At 57.7% G+C, this 17,441-nt stretch overlaps 1 protein-coding gene across 3 annotated transcripts in view; it reads right to left on the bottom strand.

Moving 5' to 3' along the window:
- Nucleotides 1-17,441, bottom strand: part of DLGAP4 (DLG associated protein 4) — a 150,867-nt gene that overhangs the window by 54,095 nt on the left and 79,331 nt on the right. Inside the window, exons 4-8 of one of the 3 annotated variants that reach the window (XM_069808068.1) lie at nt 15,948-16,118; nt 9,828-10,045; nt 6,295-6,409; nt 3,264-3,314; nt 1,870-2,116 (exon numbers count right to left, since the gene is read on the bottom strand). In XM_069808068.1, coding sequence (XP_069664169.1) covers nt 1,870-2,116; nt 3,264-3,314; nt 6,295-6,409; nt 9,828-10,045; nt 15,948-16,118 — 802 coding nt within the window. The remainder of the gene's footprint in view (nt 1-1,869; nt 2,117-3,263; nt 3,315-6,294; nt 6,410-9,827; nt 10,046-15,947; nt 16,119-17,441) is intronic. The other 2 variants (XM_069808061.1, XM_069808074.1) reach the window with 2 other exon arrangements.

Below are 17,441 nucleotides of genomic sequence, written 5' to 3'. Positions count from 1 at the left end.
GGTCCTGCTGGGGAGTGCGGGCAGCCCTGACTCTTCCCAGAGGTGCTGGGTGCTCCGGCCATTGGGGAAGGGAAGGCTTGGCATGCAGGAGAGCCAGCTGCGGCCAGACGTTTGGTGAAGAGACCTGCTCTGCTGCGATGCTGGGAGCTTCCTCCTGGGAGAGACGGCCTGGCTGGTGACAAACACCAGCTGAACAGGGCTGCCTGCAGCCTCACCCCTACCCTGGCGGATGGAGTCAATCCTGACTTGCCTCGGAGGGAAAGGCCAGGCTCTTGTCCATACAGTAATTACTAATCAAAAGAGAAGGGCCTGGAATGAATAATGTCTGCATCCAACACCAGGCGAGGCATCTGGAGCTGGGTATAATGCTGCTCAGTGTACTGAGGCTGCAGGGTGCTGGGCTCTAGTGCTCGGGAAGGCTTGTTAGTGCCTTGAAACTCAGAGCAAGACCTGTTTTTACCCCAGACCAGGGACGCTGGGGTCTCTAGTCTATGTACACCTAATTGAGAGGGGCAAATAGGACTTGATGTGTTAGACACCTACGTGGCTGCTGCAATTCTGTCTCTGGGAGAGAAAGCAACTGGAGCCAGTCCAGCCAAAGGATGAACTCCCAGCATCTCACTGTCAGAAGATTTTGAAATCTTCTGAGGGCTGGGTGCACCAGGGTGACACTGTCTGCCCGTTGCTTCCTCTGCCCTGCCTGCAGGGGAAGGGACCGGGGTGCGAATGCTGTGAGCCCAACACACAGCACCACTCTGCCTCTGCACGGAGCTGGGTTGTTGCCTGGATGGCATAGGAGCTGTGCTGCCAAGCCCCACGTTTGGCATGCTGCTGCCTGGGCTGCACTGCTCAGGTCCGGGCTGGCCAGGGTCCTGCCCTCACCTGCTGAAGCTTGGGCCCCTGGATGGGCAGGGTCAGACCTGCCTGACTCTGCCAGGCAAAATCACAAACCCTGTGGATCTGGAGGGGGCAAATTTGCACCATTTACCTTTCCCCCCAGATCCAATCCCCCAGACCTGTTTCCAGGAGTCCTGCTCTGTGCAGGAACCTGCAAAGAAGTTCATGGTGAACCCCAAAGCCTTGTCACACCTCCATCACTGAGCAATGGAGGCAGATGCCTTCTGCCCTCCCTCCTCCTGTCAGCCCAAATTTCTGCCTCTGGCTGAAGGGGCTGCAGAGATCAGGATATGCTCAGACCCTGGGGAAGCTGGTGCAGAGTCCCTGACAGACATTTTTGTTCCCGAGAGTTTCAGACAGAGGTCAAACCTGTCAACTGTAGCCTGGATTGGGCTAATAAGAGACACATAGTGGAGAGGAGGAGGAAGATGGAAGCTATTGATAGTGTAGGCCAGCAGGGATGCTTGCCTGTGCTGCAGGTTCCCGCTGCACCTGCAGCCCCGCAGGTTCCCGCTGCACCTGCAGCCCCGCAGGACTTCAGGCAGAGAGGGCAGCCAGTGCTCCTGGGCAAGGTGGGCATCCCGTGGGCTGCTCCTGGCCACAGCACTCAGGCTTCGGTTTGGCTTGACTGAGTGAAGACTTCAAGCTCTCCCAGACCTCTGCAGGCCGCATCAGCTGTGCTGGCCAGATCCCGACAATCAGAGCCTGTCTGCCATTTCGGCACCTGCATCCGGAGATCCAGCCCCAGCCATCCTAGCGGCATGACCCAGCTGCTGGCCTCCCTCTCCAGCACAGAACAAGCCCCCATAAGCCCACAAAAGGCTTGGACAACCATGGCTGGAGATACAGGTATCTGAGCGAAGCACCTCACATGCTCGACACCTCCCAGGCGGTCAGCAGCAGTAACCCCTGTCCACGCTGGCCTCATGCCCCTTCCCCTCTGCCTCCCCACTGCACGCCGCTGGCACTCACTGCTGCTGGTGGGCAGGGTCCTGCTGCCGCTGAGGCTGCCTACTGGTGGGGGGGAGATGGAGCTGATGGAGCCCGTGTCCTCTTCCTGGGAGCAGCCCGCCTGGATGGCTCGGAGGTAGCTGTGGCTCCGGGATCGGAAGTAGCTGGGCAGAGGCAGGTCCAGCACCTCCGCAGCAGCTGACTCAGCCTCACTGTAGGTAGAGTCGCAGACCACTTCGTACTGCTCCCCCAGCTCCGGCTCTGGTGCCTGCAGGGGAAGAGGGGCAGATCTAGTCACCCTCTGCCTGCAAGCAGCCCTTTCCCTTCCCTCCTGCTCCTCTCCCTGCAGCCACCCTGCTGCCATTCCTGCGTGGTCCTGCTTACGGCAGACAAGACTTGGAGGTGCAGTGGTCAGTGCTGGTGGGGTGCAGGATGCCCGGGCTCTCTGCTGAGAGAGAGGGAAGAGGGGACTCTCCTTGGAGGTTTGAGGGTCCATGCTTGTGGAGTAGGACTTACCACCACAGTGCCTGTGAAACACCCTTCAGTCTCTGATGGAGAGGCTGAGAGCACATGAGGCTAAAATCTCTGTCCAGCCTCTGACAGGTCCCTCTGCCCTACCAGCGCAGCTGGGAGACCCCAGCCTCAGCTGCAAGACCCTGCCCGGGCAGGCATGCTCCTCAGTGGGGGTAAATGGCCTGGCCTTACAGCCGGGTGCAGCACAGAGAGAGAAGGTGGGGACGTGTGGGCTATAGAGACAGCCTCCATGCTTGACCAGGGACAGGCTGCCTGGACTGGTTCTAGGTGGCACTATTGGAAATGCATTCTAGCCCCATCCACAGTGGGGGACCAGGAGAGGGCTCGATGGCAGGCTGTGGCAAGGTGTGAGCCGAGCAGGGGCAGCTTTGCTCCCTGCTTCTGCTGCTGCCCCCACCTCCCTCCCACCCATGCTCCTGGCCCTGCCCTGCTCTCCAGTAGCAGCGGCTGGTCAAACTTGGATTTAAGACAGGCTCACCTGGGTTAAACCAGAGCCAGCCTAAAGCAGAGCATTCTGAAATACAGATGACAGATGCTGAGATGGCCCTTCCATCTCTCCTGGCCCTTTCTTTGGCCTCAAGGACAGTATTTCTGCCCAGCATTGGCATCTGCACAAGGTTTAGCTCAAAAAGTTCATCTACTTTCCCGCTAAACCTGACGGTCCCTAACCCCCTGCCAGGGGCAGGGGAACCAAGCTCTCCAGCTGCCCTGCAGTGCCCAGGTTGGGAGTACTGCCTCATTCTCCTCCTCCTCTTTCTCCTCCTCCTGGCCCTGGGGCGTGGGCTGACCCCACAGCCTGCCTTGCACCCTGTCATGGGTGTCCAGGCTGACCTGAGAAAGCTCCATGAGGAAGGAAGAGGGAAACGCCAGTGGGACGGTACCTGCTCTCCATGGGTAAGTATCTGAGGGATAAGTGAGGGGGGTCCAAAGATCTGGAAGAAAGAGTTGGAGAAGGTTAAAGGCCAAGAACAGGGGAGCCCCTCACACAGACAGCCATTGCACAGGGACCGAGGACGAGGGGAGCGGACAGCCTGTCCCCTGGGGCCGCTGCTGCTGACACTTCAGTACAAACTTCAGAGCTCGTAAGATGCCAAGCAAGATGCCGCACAGGCACCTCAGACAGCGGCACAAACACGGCATGGCAAAGCTCCACAGGACACCTCCCAGACGGAGAAAAGCTGCTGATGCATTCAGCCTGTTGTATGCACCATATATCAATATATATACACAGGGCACACACATTGCTGGAGCACCCCTTGGCACACTTGGGTTGCCTGTGGCTGCTGGACAAGGGCTGGTGTGGCTCCCAGTTTGCACCTGTGAAGCCTCCAGCATTGGCCAGCACCTTGCAACGTGGCCAGGAGCAGCAATGGGCCTCCACAGCCTGCAGAGCCAGGGTGGATGGGCAGTCTGAGTGCTCCACATCAGGGAAACTGTCCTTCACCCTGATGGGGTTGGGCTGGCCACCTCACTGCTATCTCATCTGTCCCCATGCCAGGAGGAAGCCACACAGAAGCGATACTGCCTTCTCTCCATAGCAAAGCCACGGCACACACTCGGCATAAGGACAGACGCTTTGACAGACACTGCACTGCCTGTGGGGAGGAATGCCTTCTCCTCCTCTCCATCCCTGGTCTGCAGAGTGCATCCACCCTATGAGTTCTGCCCTGTGTGAGCTACCCACGATGACCCATCTTGGGAAGAATCCAGGTTCAAAATATACCCAAGGGAAGAGGTTTGGCTCTGGGGCCTGGGTCCAGCCCTTCTACATAGGGCACAGCTCAATGTGAGGATAAGCAGTGTTGGGGGTCACCAGCTGGCTCTGTCTGGCCACTGGTCGCCTTGGTATGACAGGTAGATGCTGACATGCACACCCAGTGAACGCTGGACTTCCAGAGGTTTGCAAGGTGGAGGTCAGTAGGGACAAAACCAAGCAGAGCGGACTTGTCTTTCAGAGCTGGGGATGCTTCTGTGTGGGAGGACACTAGGGTCTTGCTGGACACACAAGGAAGGTGTTGAAGGTCACAGAAAAGTGAGGGCAGTGGAGGAACTGCCTCTGGCACTGGATGAAAGGGCAGGTCAGACCTGCCAGAGGATCAGACCAGCACACGCTGGTGGCTGTACCAGCTCCATCCTGGATCAACAGATATACAATTCGTGGGAGGCCTTAAAATCCCAACCCAGTTGCAGCTGAACTCTCTCTGATTTGGAGGAAAGTGGGCAGAGTGCACATGATGATGGCAGCCGCACGCTTGAGCAAGTGCTGTGGCAGTTGGCATGCCCCCAGCATCACAGTGCTACCAGTCTGGGCCTGGGGCATTTGCCTGGACAGCTCCTGGCACATTGTGGGCTGCTCAAACCCTCCAGCTCCAAGAACCTTCTGATGCCTTCATAGGGGTGCTGCACTCAGCTGCTAAATGGCAGCTTTAGACAGGGAGAGAGCACAGACTCAGCCCACCTGTTGTCTTCACACAGAGATCTGGCTTCAGACATGGATTTACATGCAAAGGACAAGAATGTGACGGTCCTGACCCCTTCTCTGTGCAATGAGACACCCAGCACATTGCTGTTGATGTACAAGGAACAAGACTGACCACAAGGAACACGTACACCCGGAAGCAATGCCCCTGTACCTTTCCCCAAAGCTCCCCACCAAGGGCTCCAACTGCTCTGTGACAGCAGGAGAAACCAGCCATGGGGCCGGAGAGGCTGGGCTGGACTGGAGGAGGGCTCAGAGCCCCACAGATGGCACACAGTGCTCACCCTCCTTCATGCTCTGGTTCGCGATGCCCATCCCGCTGCTTAACCCCTGCCTCGCACTGCCGCCCTTGATCGTTGCGCACAGACAGAGAGGAGCAGCACAGAAGGGGCATGTGTGTGCAGATATTCCCATGCAGACATGTGTGAACAGAGATGGGACATGACAGAGGCCCAGGGCGACAGTGAAACAGTTGGGCGAAGCTTGTGGAGCCATTGCTGCCCTGGCGACCTCCACCTTCATACTGAAAGGATGGGCTCCCTGGGGCTGAGATAAGCACACAGGACCTCTGCAAAGGCCTCATCCTGGCATGGGTTATTTCCTGGCCTGTGAGGCAGCTGGCTTATAGCCATCCAAGCCCCGAGCTACTCCAGAGTAATCCCAAGGGGGGGCATAGTGTGGGACTGGGAGTCAACCCCAGTCTGCACCAACTGCATCCCAGAGGTTGGGGTCAGGGCATGAGCCCACCCCATGGCAAGGGGTTTGCCACCCACCATCAGTGCCTCACTGGCATTCGGCATTCTTGGATTTGCCCTTCCCAGGGGAACAGGAATTTTCAAGGGAGACATCCCCACATAGCTGGCAGGACAGTCTCCCGAATTACAGGCACCTTGTTCCTCAGTCCAGTCTGCTGCACAAGAGATGAGGTCCTCAGAGCTAAGGAGGGTTACTGTACCTGGTGACCCACTGCAGGGTCCCAGGCTGGATGCCACCTTTTGCACAGGTGAGGTTGGCCTGGGCTCTGCACCCACCCAGTGGGGTGGGAGGAGCTTGCAGCAGGATAGACCAGCCTTGCAGGTGGCTTCTGGTTGGTGACATGGTGGGACCTTGCGCTCAGAGCAGCCCTGAGCTTCACCCGTTGCTGTGAAGCATCGCTCCGGGCTACCATACCTGTGACCATGACAGAGTGACTTCAGCTGCACCAGCAGTGCTGAGAGGAGGCAAAGCTAGAGGAAGGGGGGGTCTAATATGAATCAGAATTAAGGAGCTGGCCTTGATACTTTGGTAAAACTGCCAGAGAATAGCATGTGCAATTCCTGGAGCACAGTCAGTGCCTTGTTTTGAAGGGGGAAAAAGATGTTTCTCCCCTCAGCTGGCTTCCTTTCTCACTGGGGTGTGTTGGTTCAGCGGGGCTCAGCGCTCCAGCATCTCACCTGGTTGATGCAACTGGACTCGTTGACGCTGTCGGAGATCTGGTTGTATTCTTCCTCCCAGGTTGGGAACTTCGGAGGTAGGAGGATCTCGACAGAGTCCAGGCGGTCCAGGCTCCTGCCAGCAGAGAGAGAGGATGTGAGGGGTGTCTCCACAGCAGGGGCAGCGCTGGGGCTGTGCTGGAGCTGCCGCCCTGCCAGGTGAGCCAGACCACCCCTGCCCACAGCACCCTCTGCCAGGCACAGGCACACGTGGCCGCACAGAGACGATGCTGGGCACTGCATCCACCACTCGGCCCCTGTTGCAGCTCCTGGAGTAGAAGGAAGCACTTTCTCACCTTGCTGGCTCCTGGCTTGAGCTATCGAGTCGGGCACATGGGTGAAGGTTCGTGGGGTGCAGGGGAAGGAGAGGGGACAAGACCTTGGGTCCCGCTGCCCCCAGGAATGCACTGCCGATGCCAGGTTAGTCCAGCTGAACCCCAGGGAGCACATGGGATCTGTGCCAGCCCCCAGAGTCAGAGCCCTGGTGACACACCAGCTCTTGCACAGGCTGATGCTGGGGGCCAGGGTCAGGGAAGCCAGCTCTTCCCTGCCTGGACTAGTGGGAAGGGGGTGCAAGAGGTGGGGTGAGAAATAACTTTTAAATGGTATTTTGTGGACTTTGCAATTGGAAACATCTGCAGGATTTTTTTTTTTTTTTAATTTGTGTAGAGGAACCCAAAAGATTATCTGGAAGAAGTTCAAGGGGAGCCAAGCCTGAATGACAGTGCTGCAGAAGCAGGGGGGTTGGTATTTCCAGAGCAGCTTTTGCTGCAGGCTCTGGGAGAAGCACTGTCTCCATGCCCTGGGGCTCAGCAGCAGCCTCTGCATCAGGAAAAGAGCAGGGCTGTCACTGAGCCCCACCCAGCCAAGACCACACTACGGACTCTGCACATGGGGCCGGGAGGGTTGTGGAAGGATGGGAGGGATGTGAGAGGAAGAGGAGGGAAGTGGGAAGGATGGGACTTTCCCATTCTTCTGTTCCACCATGAAACCCTGCGTGAGGAAGTCCTTGTCACAGACCAGGTGGAACATGGTGGAGGACACAGTAGCCACACCAGCCTGGGCGAGCTGTGGGGACTCTCCCTCTTGAATTGCCCATGGTCCCTTCAGAGGACCCTTGGGGTGCCACTTCCCCTGCATCTGGCAGGGCTGTGAGTGCAGAGGTCTGTCCTTCACCAGCCTGGGGGACAGCGAAGCTGAGGGCAGAGTGTGTCCCAGCTGGGCAGGAGGCCTGTGCAGTGTGTGGACCTCCAGGAAGGACTGTGGCACCTCCTGAGTCTCCATCCTGGGGTGTGATGAGAGTGGGGAGTAGTCTTTTCTGCCAGGGGTGATGGAGGAGACTCCCAGTCTGCAGCGGACCCACTGCTGAGCGGCCAAGGGCAATGTGGTGCCCCAAACCCTGGACTATCTGTTTATTGCCTTGTTTCCCTCTGCCTGAGAGGGTTTTGTCCATGAGCTCGCCGTTCACCCATGGTGTGAGTCAGTTGTGTCCTGGGGCAGGCAGTGTCCCTGTCAGCCCCCCATGCCCATCCCATTGGGCTTCATCCTGACCTAGCCTTGCAGCCTGCCTGTGGGGAAACCGAGTCACAAAGCAGGTAACAGACTTTGGAAAGGCAGACACCCTCTCATAGGGACGGATCGGGTCTCACTCCTCTGTGCCAAGTCCTGGCTAAGGCTCCAACTGTCCTCCCTGCAGTCCCTCCCATCCCAAACCACAGGTCCAATACCCCTCCACTGGCGGAGCCCAGAAAGAGCCCCAGCAGCTCTGGCCAAGGAGACCGAGGATCTTGGCCAGGGCTGGCATGGGGCTGTGCCAGGGCACGGTCCCCCGCTGCTGTCCCAAGGGTGTGCCAGGGCACGGTGCCACCCAGGGAGGCCCCGCAGCAACCAAAGCGGCCACAGCATCCGAAAAGCATCCTTGGGGGTGGGGGTTTGGAGAGGCGAGGGGGTGGTCGGCAGATGGCAGCCGTGCTCATGCTCCGGCGCCGGCTTGGCTGACGCTCCGGCCTGTCCTGGGCCCGGCCCAACCCCTGGCCACCCTGGGGCATCGGGGACGGGCAGAGCAGGGTGCCATGTCCCGCGCTGGAGCGCAGCGCCAAGAGCTGCGGAGCCCCTTCCTTCCCAGGCAGGATACTTCCCTCCAGCAAATCTCCTGCTGGGGACCAAGCACTCGCAGCAATGGCTGCGTCCAGCCCAGCCCTGCCCGGACCCTGCTTCTCCCACATAGCTGCATCCACTGCTCTGCCAGCTCTGCCCCTCTGGCTCAAACACCCTGCCCTGACTTAGCCCCTTCCTCAAAGCTACCTGTCCGTGGGCTCCGCTGGACCCCAGCAGCCCAGGTGAGGGCATACCCTGATGGACATGACCTGAATGAAAAATGAGCCCAAGACAGGAAGAACTCCAGTTCTTGGGTATTTTGCATCAGAGACCCCTGGCCCCAACTCTGCTCCCCCTGAAGTGGATGTGAAGGCAACGAACAGGGATGGATTCAGAGCAGGCATTTCCAGGGCTCCTTGCAGTTAATTTTGTCACCATCTCTCAGCAGAAAGCAGCATCTGGTCTGCAACCTGAAGCCACCATGAGGGGTCTCCACACTGCCTGCTGCACCCCCACTTCCTTCTGGCTCTGTCTGCTGAACATCAGCAGTGCATCCACGGTGGCTCCTGCCTCCTCCTGCCCCTCTGTGCTGCTCACAACCTCCTGAGCTGCAGCATCTGAAACACTGACAGCCTGTTAGGGCCCCTGGGTGCCTTGTCCCAGGAAGCAGAGCAGCTGGTGAAGACATGGCACAGCATCACCTCCAGTCAGGTGGTGACACAGACCCCATCCTGCAAGGTCCAGCCTCTTGCCCAGTAAGCTTTTGCTGTGTTCCTCTTGCTCTGCTGTCTATCTGGCTCAAGCCACTGTGGGTCTTCCTCAATACCTGGTCCCAGACCTCTTTGCTCATCTCTCCTGGCCTCAGGATATTACCCAGCCTAGCGTGCCAACAGGGCACATTCTGGCTGGTCTCAGAGAGTCGCTGGGACACCTGTGGAGCAAAGCAGATGGCATAGTCCCAGCAGCCCATGGGCTGCATGCCAAGTGTTCTCAGCCATGCCAGCTGAGCATCTTCCATGTCTAAATAGCATCATGGGGTTGGGATCTCTGCACTCCCTTGGAGGAGCAGATGCTTAGAGAGGAAATACAGAGCTCCATCAAAGGAGTGCCCTGCCCATCACTGAGGGAACAGGGACCTGGAGCAGGGTCCTACCACCAGGGCTATTTGGAGTCACCAGGATAGGAAGCTCTCTCCATTCCTCTGCCACATGTCCTGTCCTGCTTGTCTCTTCATCTGCCTGCCCTGTGGGCAATCTGAGCTGATGTGCAGGAGCCCTGCTGTGCTCTGATCCCCACATGGGGTCTCCATGTGGGTGCTGCTGGCTAGACCCCAAGGACTGCTTCTGGGATGGCCCCTGGGGACCTGCGCAGAGCTTGTGGAGGAGCTCCAGCGTTACCTTTGTGTGGTGTTCTGCTCACTCAGGGACTGTTGGGTGGCCTTGAGGTAACTCTGCCTCCGAGCTGCAGTTTTCGGGGATGGTTTGGGGCTGGTTTCTGAGTCTTCACTATCATCATCCCCCATGGCTTTGATGTAACTCCCGCTCCGCATGCGCCGGCACGGGATCTCGCTGTCTTTGTCCCGAGACAGCGTGTTGTTCCACTCCCCCTGAGGCACCTGCAAAAGTAAGGGGAGCATGAGCAGCTGTGAGGGATGGCAGCTCTGGGCCCAGAGGGATCATGGGGACTTGGAGGGATTGGTGGCAAGGACAACCATTGGACCCTCAGCTGGAGTGTAGTGGGAACGGGCAACGCAATTCCTTTCCGACCCTCCCTTACTAGTTCATGCCAGGCTGCCCTACATTTGATTGCCTCTGTTTTAGCACATCTACCCAGAGCCATTCACCCCCCACCACTGCAGACCACCTTCACACTGGACCATGCTTACACAGTTGATAAAAGCTGCACATTGCCAGACATAATGGGGAGGGAAGAGTCTCACGAGATTTGCGCTGGACATTGGGACAGGAGTGGCACACAGTTGTTCAACACAAAGACCAAGCTCATTTAGCGTAAAGTGCACATACTGTTCAGGCCAAGGCAATCAAGAGCTATTGTAGACAGGGACCTGTGGATCAGAGCCCAGACCTTCACTAGGTCCAACACCCTTTAAGGTTTCTGAGTTGAATGTGACTCTTAGTGTCTGAAATTAATTTCTGAAGCCAAGCCAGGCCCTCACAAGTCCCTCTAGAACTGCTCGGGCACACTGACCTTGTGCTGGCCTTTCTGCACAGAGATGAGTAGTACCTTGTGCAAGAAAAGCACTTCTAAATTCACTGACATGACAACTCTGCAACTAATTTAAGGCAGACATAGTCTCTTGGTCCTTCATTAGAGATGGGCAAGCTGATGTTTCCACTAGAGGCCTGAAGCACTGAGCAACTGAAGTAATCAACACCACCGCCTGCCTGTCCTGTGAAAGGTTTGTATAGGTGATTGGAGGTGCTCGGCCAGCAGCAGAGCCAGATGTCAGCCCTGGACTGATCAGGACAAGAGACATACGTAGTGTGGGACAGGCCAGGAGAAAGATGGGGCAACCTGAGTTGCCAAGAGCAAGCCTTGGTTTCATGGCTAACTTGGTTTGTAGCTGGCCTTTGACCTGCCCTTGAGCTGAGGAGACGTGGTCAAGGAGAAGCAAGGGAAGATGTGAGGAATGCAGCAATGTGCAAACCATGCAGACACCAGGACAGCCTGAGGCCCCCCAGTCTGCTGTGGGAAGCAGGCTGGTTGGGGAACACCATGGGGAGCAGTAAAGGGTCTTGTGCTGAGCGCAGCTCATGCTGCTGAGGACATCGATGTTGACTCTGCTGGATGGATCTGTTGGATTTGCCCAGCTCCCCAGGGAGCTGTGGGATTAATCAGCCAGTGTTTATATAGTGCTTTGGGGATGCACAGAGCTGTGTTGCAGCTAACTGTGATGAGCCAGAGCTGTTAAGCGCTGCGTGGTTCCTGTTCCCTTCCTTGTTCAAAGCAGGCATGCTCTGTGGGAGCCATAGCTGGCTTGAGGGTGCTGTCTGCTGCTGCTGGGGTGCAACATCTTCAGATGAGCTTCAGATCTGCAGGTAGTGGCTTCTCATTCTCCTGAGAGGGCCTGGGATGTGCCAGATACAGGCTCAATCCACACGCAACAGCTTAGCTCACTCCAAGGGCTTTCTTCTGCTCAAAGGAACCAGGGGTTCAGCCCATGTCCTGCCAGCCTGCTGCTTGCTCTGTGTGTTTGGGAGAAGGCAAGGGGTGATCCCAGCGCTATGTGGAGCAGAACCCAAACAGCCTGTGGGACTGCTTTGGTGATAGGGCTCCCACCATGATGTGTGCTCATGAGCCAGGACCCATATTACTGGGGGACATGCAACAGAGAGCCAGGGGCATCATGTTGTCTGTATGCAAGATCCAAGTGGGGACTGATGTGAAGCGAGTCTCACAGGTGAGACACAAACTTGGCCAGGCCTCCCTGGCCCTGCTCACTGCTGCTGCAGGTTTTCCCAGCTCTTACCACTCTGCCTCCTGCAAGCTTCGTGCTTGGCAATGGCTTCTAGGCTGGCTGCTTACAAGACCGCCCAGCTCAGGAGCTACTGGGTATTACCTTGCAGGTTTCTACAAAAGTAAGAGAAGAGAGCCCTTTCTTTCCTGGGTGGGAGCACTCCCTCTGCCCCAGCTCAGCTGCCTGCACTGCGTGGCCCTGAGGCCAGTTAGGAGGGACCCTGTTGGCTCCAGCTGAGTCCTGCTATGGGAGAGATTCCACAGGTCACTGGGGTGGCTGGCTCTGACCTTTCCTAAAGGAGACAGGGCCCCTGAGAAGCACTTTTATACCCATTGCTTTGGCGTCAGGTCTGACTTGAGACTGCATTTTGCTGCCTGCCTTCTTCTCAGGATGAATCACAGCCTCCTGCCTGCAAGGGTCTTGGGCCAGCGAGGTGTCAGAGAGGGCTGGAGTCTGCAGCCCCTGGCTAAGGAGGTGAGAGCTTGCCAGCAGCCAGGCATGCCAAGCAGGGGCCAGGGGACTACACAGCCATCCCCTATGCAGAGGTAAATGCTGTATTTTGTGGGGCAGTGAGAGGTGCTGGGCTCAGCCCAGTGAGCCCAAGGACAGAGGAAGCATTAATCATAGAATGGTTTGGGTTGGAAGGGACCTTAAAGAACACCTAGTTCCAACCCCACTGCCATGGGCAGGGACACCTTCCACTAGACCAGGTTGCTCAGTTAAGACCCCAGGCTATTGCAGCTGCTCTGCTGCTGCTGCTTGAGGGCAGGGTCTGGGACTTGCTCAGCTCTGCGTGGGCTTGTGCATCTGCCTCCTAGCCTTGGGCACTCTCGGCTCTAGGCAAAGCAACACAAAGACCGTTTTCAGTATGTCTCTGCTGGTGCAGCTTGTCTACAGCAGAGTGAGCCAAGCATCCCCAGCACTGCCTGCCTCATATGGACCCTGCCCCTCTCCTAGGCACAGCCTCCACCAGCTTCCCTGTCGGATTGTGACAGCCTCGCGTGTCCTAACTGAGCTGCCTTAGTTCTCCTTTCCCATGCTTCTCCTCTACTTTGCGTCTTGGCAAGACTGCAATAAACAAAGCTGTTCTCAAGGTGCTCCACATTCCAGTTTAGCAGCATCAAGGGGAAGGAAGATGCCTAGCAGGACACCCTTTGAATCTGGTGCCCCAGTTTGGAGCGTGTCCTGCCTCTGTTGGCACAGAGTCCACAGGGACTCCCACAGCTCTTGCTCCCATGGGACAGAGCGCAGGGCAAGTGTTTCAAAAGTGCCACACCTGAAAAGACAAGTAGGTGCTCTTGGGGATCTTCAAAAGCAGTGCAGGTACTTGAGGCGCAGTTCTGGATCCTCCAGAGTGCTTCTGTGCACCTTCAGGCACCTGAGGATGTGAGGAGCTGTCCCACAGTCTCTGAAGCTCTGCCATAGGGGTGAAGAACTCAAAGCACCTCCTGTTGTCAATGGTGGCCAGTGCAGCACCTCAATGGCAGCAACTTTCCTGGCAGCTGAGACCCTGGGCTCTGATCACAACATGTGTATTACAGAAAGTGGAAATGAGGGCTGCCTTGTATTGCACCTAGGCCTGGCACAGAGAAGCTCAGGAGGCTCCTCACAGGCTGTAGGAGCCCTGCTGCTCTTCATACTGCTCTCCCAGATGTAGGCTTGGCTCTGCCCATGGTGGTTTGGTTGGTGTGAAAGGGACGGGAGCAAGAGGACACCGAGGTCAAGAGCCTTTATCGGTGGCTGCTGGCACAGAAGGCCTGGGGATCCACCCTGCCCAGTGGCTGCCCAGGTGGGGAGGAGTGGACGGCAGAGATGCTCTGCCAGGCTTCAGGATGCGGATCCTCCTTTCTGCCCGGGCTTGGTCCATACAGTGCCCTGTGGGGCAGGCATGTGGGATCCAGGCATATGTCTGTCCCTGGGGAACTGGGCTCCACTGGCACCATCCTGCCACAATACTGCATGTTGCAAGGAAGCAATGCCTTCTGGCTCTTCTGCTCTCCATGTCATGAGCTGAGCGTGGAGGAAAAAGGAAAGAAGGGGCTACACACAGTTTTCCCCCTGCCTTAATTCTGCCTGGGGCATTCCTCAGTTACCTGGAGCATTAACAGAGGGGAGAGAGGAGGGAAGGGGAAAACTCCAATCCTGGGTGCTGGGCAGGGGCAAAAGAGCTTCACTGCTCCCATCGCTTTGGTGAGGTCTGGGAAAGAGAGACTTGCAGAGCAAACAGCAAACAGGGTTTCCATTTGCACGTGTGCCAGCTCTGACATGCAACCCAGTCCCATCACACACAGACATGCACCACACATGAATGCACCTGCTGAGGCACCCACAGGGCTGGACGCAGAGTGCAGGGATGCACGTGCCATGCAGCCAGGCTCCAATACAGAGACTGAGCCCAATGTGGGTACACTGCTGCTCCCTCCAGAGCCAGATCCCTTGTGGTGTCCCGAGGGCTATGTGTGGTCTCAGGCATGTCCTCAAGAAAGAAAGCTGGAGCCCAGGCTGCTGATGGACCCCATTTGTCCTTTTGGCAGGGCACCCTCTGGGAAGGACCTGGGCCAGATTTCCTGCCCCATGGGAGCTCTTGTGGGGCTGGCATGAGGGCAGCCAGCATCTGCAGAGTGGCTGGCACTGAACAGGCCACCCACCCTGGATTACGAATTTATTTTTGGGGCTGCTGGGGGTTAAGAAAGCTTCGGTGTGGTCTCACTATAAGTGTGGTTGGGGAGGCTAATCTGGATCATGCATCAGGCTAATGGTGCCTGTGGTATGATTCTGTCCCCTGGGAGCCCCACCACTGCCCATCCCTTTGATGTGGTCTTGATATCCATGGATATGGGGCTGACTCTGTGTCTGGGGCAGAAATGCTGCTCAGCCCTGCCTGCTCCTGTTCACCCCTGGCCTGTGGTATCTCTTACTCCAAGGAGCTCCTTGGCCATTGGCATCCTGACACCTCAGCCTCCTCCCCTGCACTGCCAGCCGCATGTGGGGCCCATGGGGAGGGGAAAAGAGAGGACAGGGAGCACAGCCTTCCTCCCTGGGGACTGTGCTCTAAGGACAGTGCTGTGTTGCCTTGAGGACTGCTCCTGAGAAACCCCCCACCCTGACAGGACAGGGCTGGACGTGTGGCTGGGTGATCACCCACTCTCAGCTCCAACGTCTGAGTCTGGGGATGGGTCTGGAAACATGACATGGATCTCCAGTAGTCCCTGATGAGCCCCAAGACTACCCGGAGCCTGCAAATGGGGCAGGGGAGGTGAATAGCCTTGGGAGCTTATCCCAGCCCAGAGGCTGGGCGGTCCTGTTTGTCCCCATCCCACTCCTCCTGTCCTCCCTCATGTCAGAGAGGAACTTCTCCACCTCTGGGACCCACCAGGCATTTCTGCCTTGCAGGAGCCCTGTCCACAGCAGGGCAGGGCCTCCATGCTCCCCAAGCACCGGGCTCTGTGGGCAGGCAGATGCACGCCGTCCCTCACCATGGCACAAGCAGGGAGTGGGCTCAACCTGCTCCAGGGAGGAGCACATGGCAGGGGAACATGTGGCCTTGCAAAAGGATGTTTTCCACACTCCAGGCTCCAGAGGTGACTTCTCCATTGCCAGCATAGTCCCCTTCCCATGCTGAGGAGGGGTCTGGATACAATCACCCCATCTTACCCCAAGGGCCCCAAGCCCTGTGCCCTGCCCTCCAGGGCTCACACCGGGCATCTGAGGGCAAGGTCAGCCTGAGCATCTGTGACCTGTCAGCTTGCATGGGCACTGAACATCATGTTTTCTGGACTGGGTGCCCAGGGTCTTGGCTTTGCTGGTGAGATGCTGCCGCCGGCCGTGGGGGCTGCCCCAGGTGCTTGGGATGCCGGTCACACACCAGCATCCCCCAGTGCCCCTCCAGCCATGCTGACAGTGGCTGCTGGCTGCTCCCTACCCAGGCTGCTCCCGCTCCGAGTGGTGGCACAGGCTGCCGACCCCATCCGATGGTCCCAGGAGGGTCAGGGCAGGGAGGGAGCTGGGCAAAAGCTTCCCCTCAAAACAAGATCCCTACCTGGCCGCTGCCTGCGTCGGTTGGCCCAGGGCTGAGGGGCTGGTCCCACCTTCGCGGGGGCTCGCTCGGCTGCAGCGGGGCGGCACCCGTGTCCTCCCAGCCGAGCGGTGGGGCTGCCCAGCTGCTGGCTGGGCTCACGCCACCCAGCTGTGCCCACAGCCCTCCGTCAGGCTGTCGAGAAACGGAGGCTCATTACATGGGTGGGGAATAATGAGCAGGGCAGTCTCGTACCCCTGGCCGTGGCCAAACCCCAGGAGGTGAGGGGCTGTTGGGGTTGCATTCGGCACCCAAGGCTGCCTGAGCTGGGCTCTGCTGCCACACCCGGAGAGGGAACAGTGCCAGCGATATTTTGCCTGCAGCTCTTTAACCTCCTAACACTTAACTGAAAGGAGGGGGGCAAAGAAAAAGAAACCAGGCCGAGAACATTTTTTCTGATGACATCCCTGATGCAATAAATCCCTCTGAAATTTGATTTGCAGCTGTGGCAAGCAAGGTATTGGAAGTGGAGTGTGCTTCAATAATTCATTGCTCTTTAAAGCTTCTAAGCCCACTGGCCACAGCCAGGGGAGCCCATGACACCTTTGCATTAAAAAGGATGCTGGAGATTTACATACATAGACTGGTCCCCTCCTCCCCCCATCTAGGCCTGGCTTATTTATCTTCATTCCTCTGTCTAGGGCCTCTGTCTAGGGCACAACCAGTTTTATGTTCTTCAAGCGCCACTTTTTGAAACTGCCACAGTGACCTGGCGCTTTTGGTGACGGAGGGAGTTAAAACCAGCATTAGCCATGCAGGCTTCTGCCATGCAAGCGGGGCGGCTGGCACTGCCCTCCTGGTCCCACAGCCCTGCCCTGCAGGTGGGTGAGCAGCTAAGGCAGCCATGCCCCATGGAGCTGCAGGTCCTACCAGTGCTCCGGGGAAGCTCTGTAGAGTGGGGCTTACTGGGCACGCCGGCACATCCTTGCAATGTGTGGATATAAAGGGTTAAGCATTAGTTATCACTGGTGACCTTTAGACTGTGGGGTGGTGGCAGTGCTTGGCCAGAGGCAGGGAAGCTGTGTCCGGGTGGGATATGAGCCGCAGCCCATCGGCATGCCCGCTGCCTGGGCGCCAAGCGGAAACAGCTACGTGTGGGCAGCTACCTGCCTGGCTGCCCAAGAGTCCACCCCAGCACAGCATCTGTGGGGTCTGGGATGGCAGCGGGGGCATGCTGGGGTCCTGCAGCAAATGGGGATCACAGCAGAGGCTGCCGAGGCTGTGGCATGGGCACATCACCTCCTCCTCATGCTGCCATGGTCCAGCACAGGGGCTGGGGGGTCCTGGGGCAGCGCTGCAGCTGGGGGATCTGTACCAGTGTCCCTGTGGGAAGTGTGGTGGTCTGTCCCTGGGGCCTTGGTGAATTTCACACCCCCAGCCCTCTCCTGGCAATGTGACTTGAGATAGCAGCTGAACCATCAGGAGCTGTTTGATAAGATCTATGGCGCAATAGGGTGT

The sequence above is a fragment of the Haliaeetus albicilla genome, chromosome 2, assembly GCF_947461875.1.
Source record: "Haliaeetus albicilla chromosome 2, bHalAlb1.1, whole genome shotgun sequence".
Classification (NCBI taxonomy): Eukaryota; Metazoa; Chordata; class Aves; order Accipitriformes; family Accipitridae; genus Haliaeetus; species Haliaeetus albicilla.
Note: the sequence above shows the minus strand (reverse complement) of the source record. Positions and strands in the feature narration are given on the sequence as shown.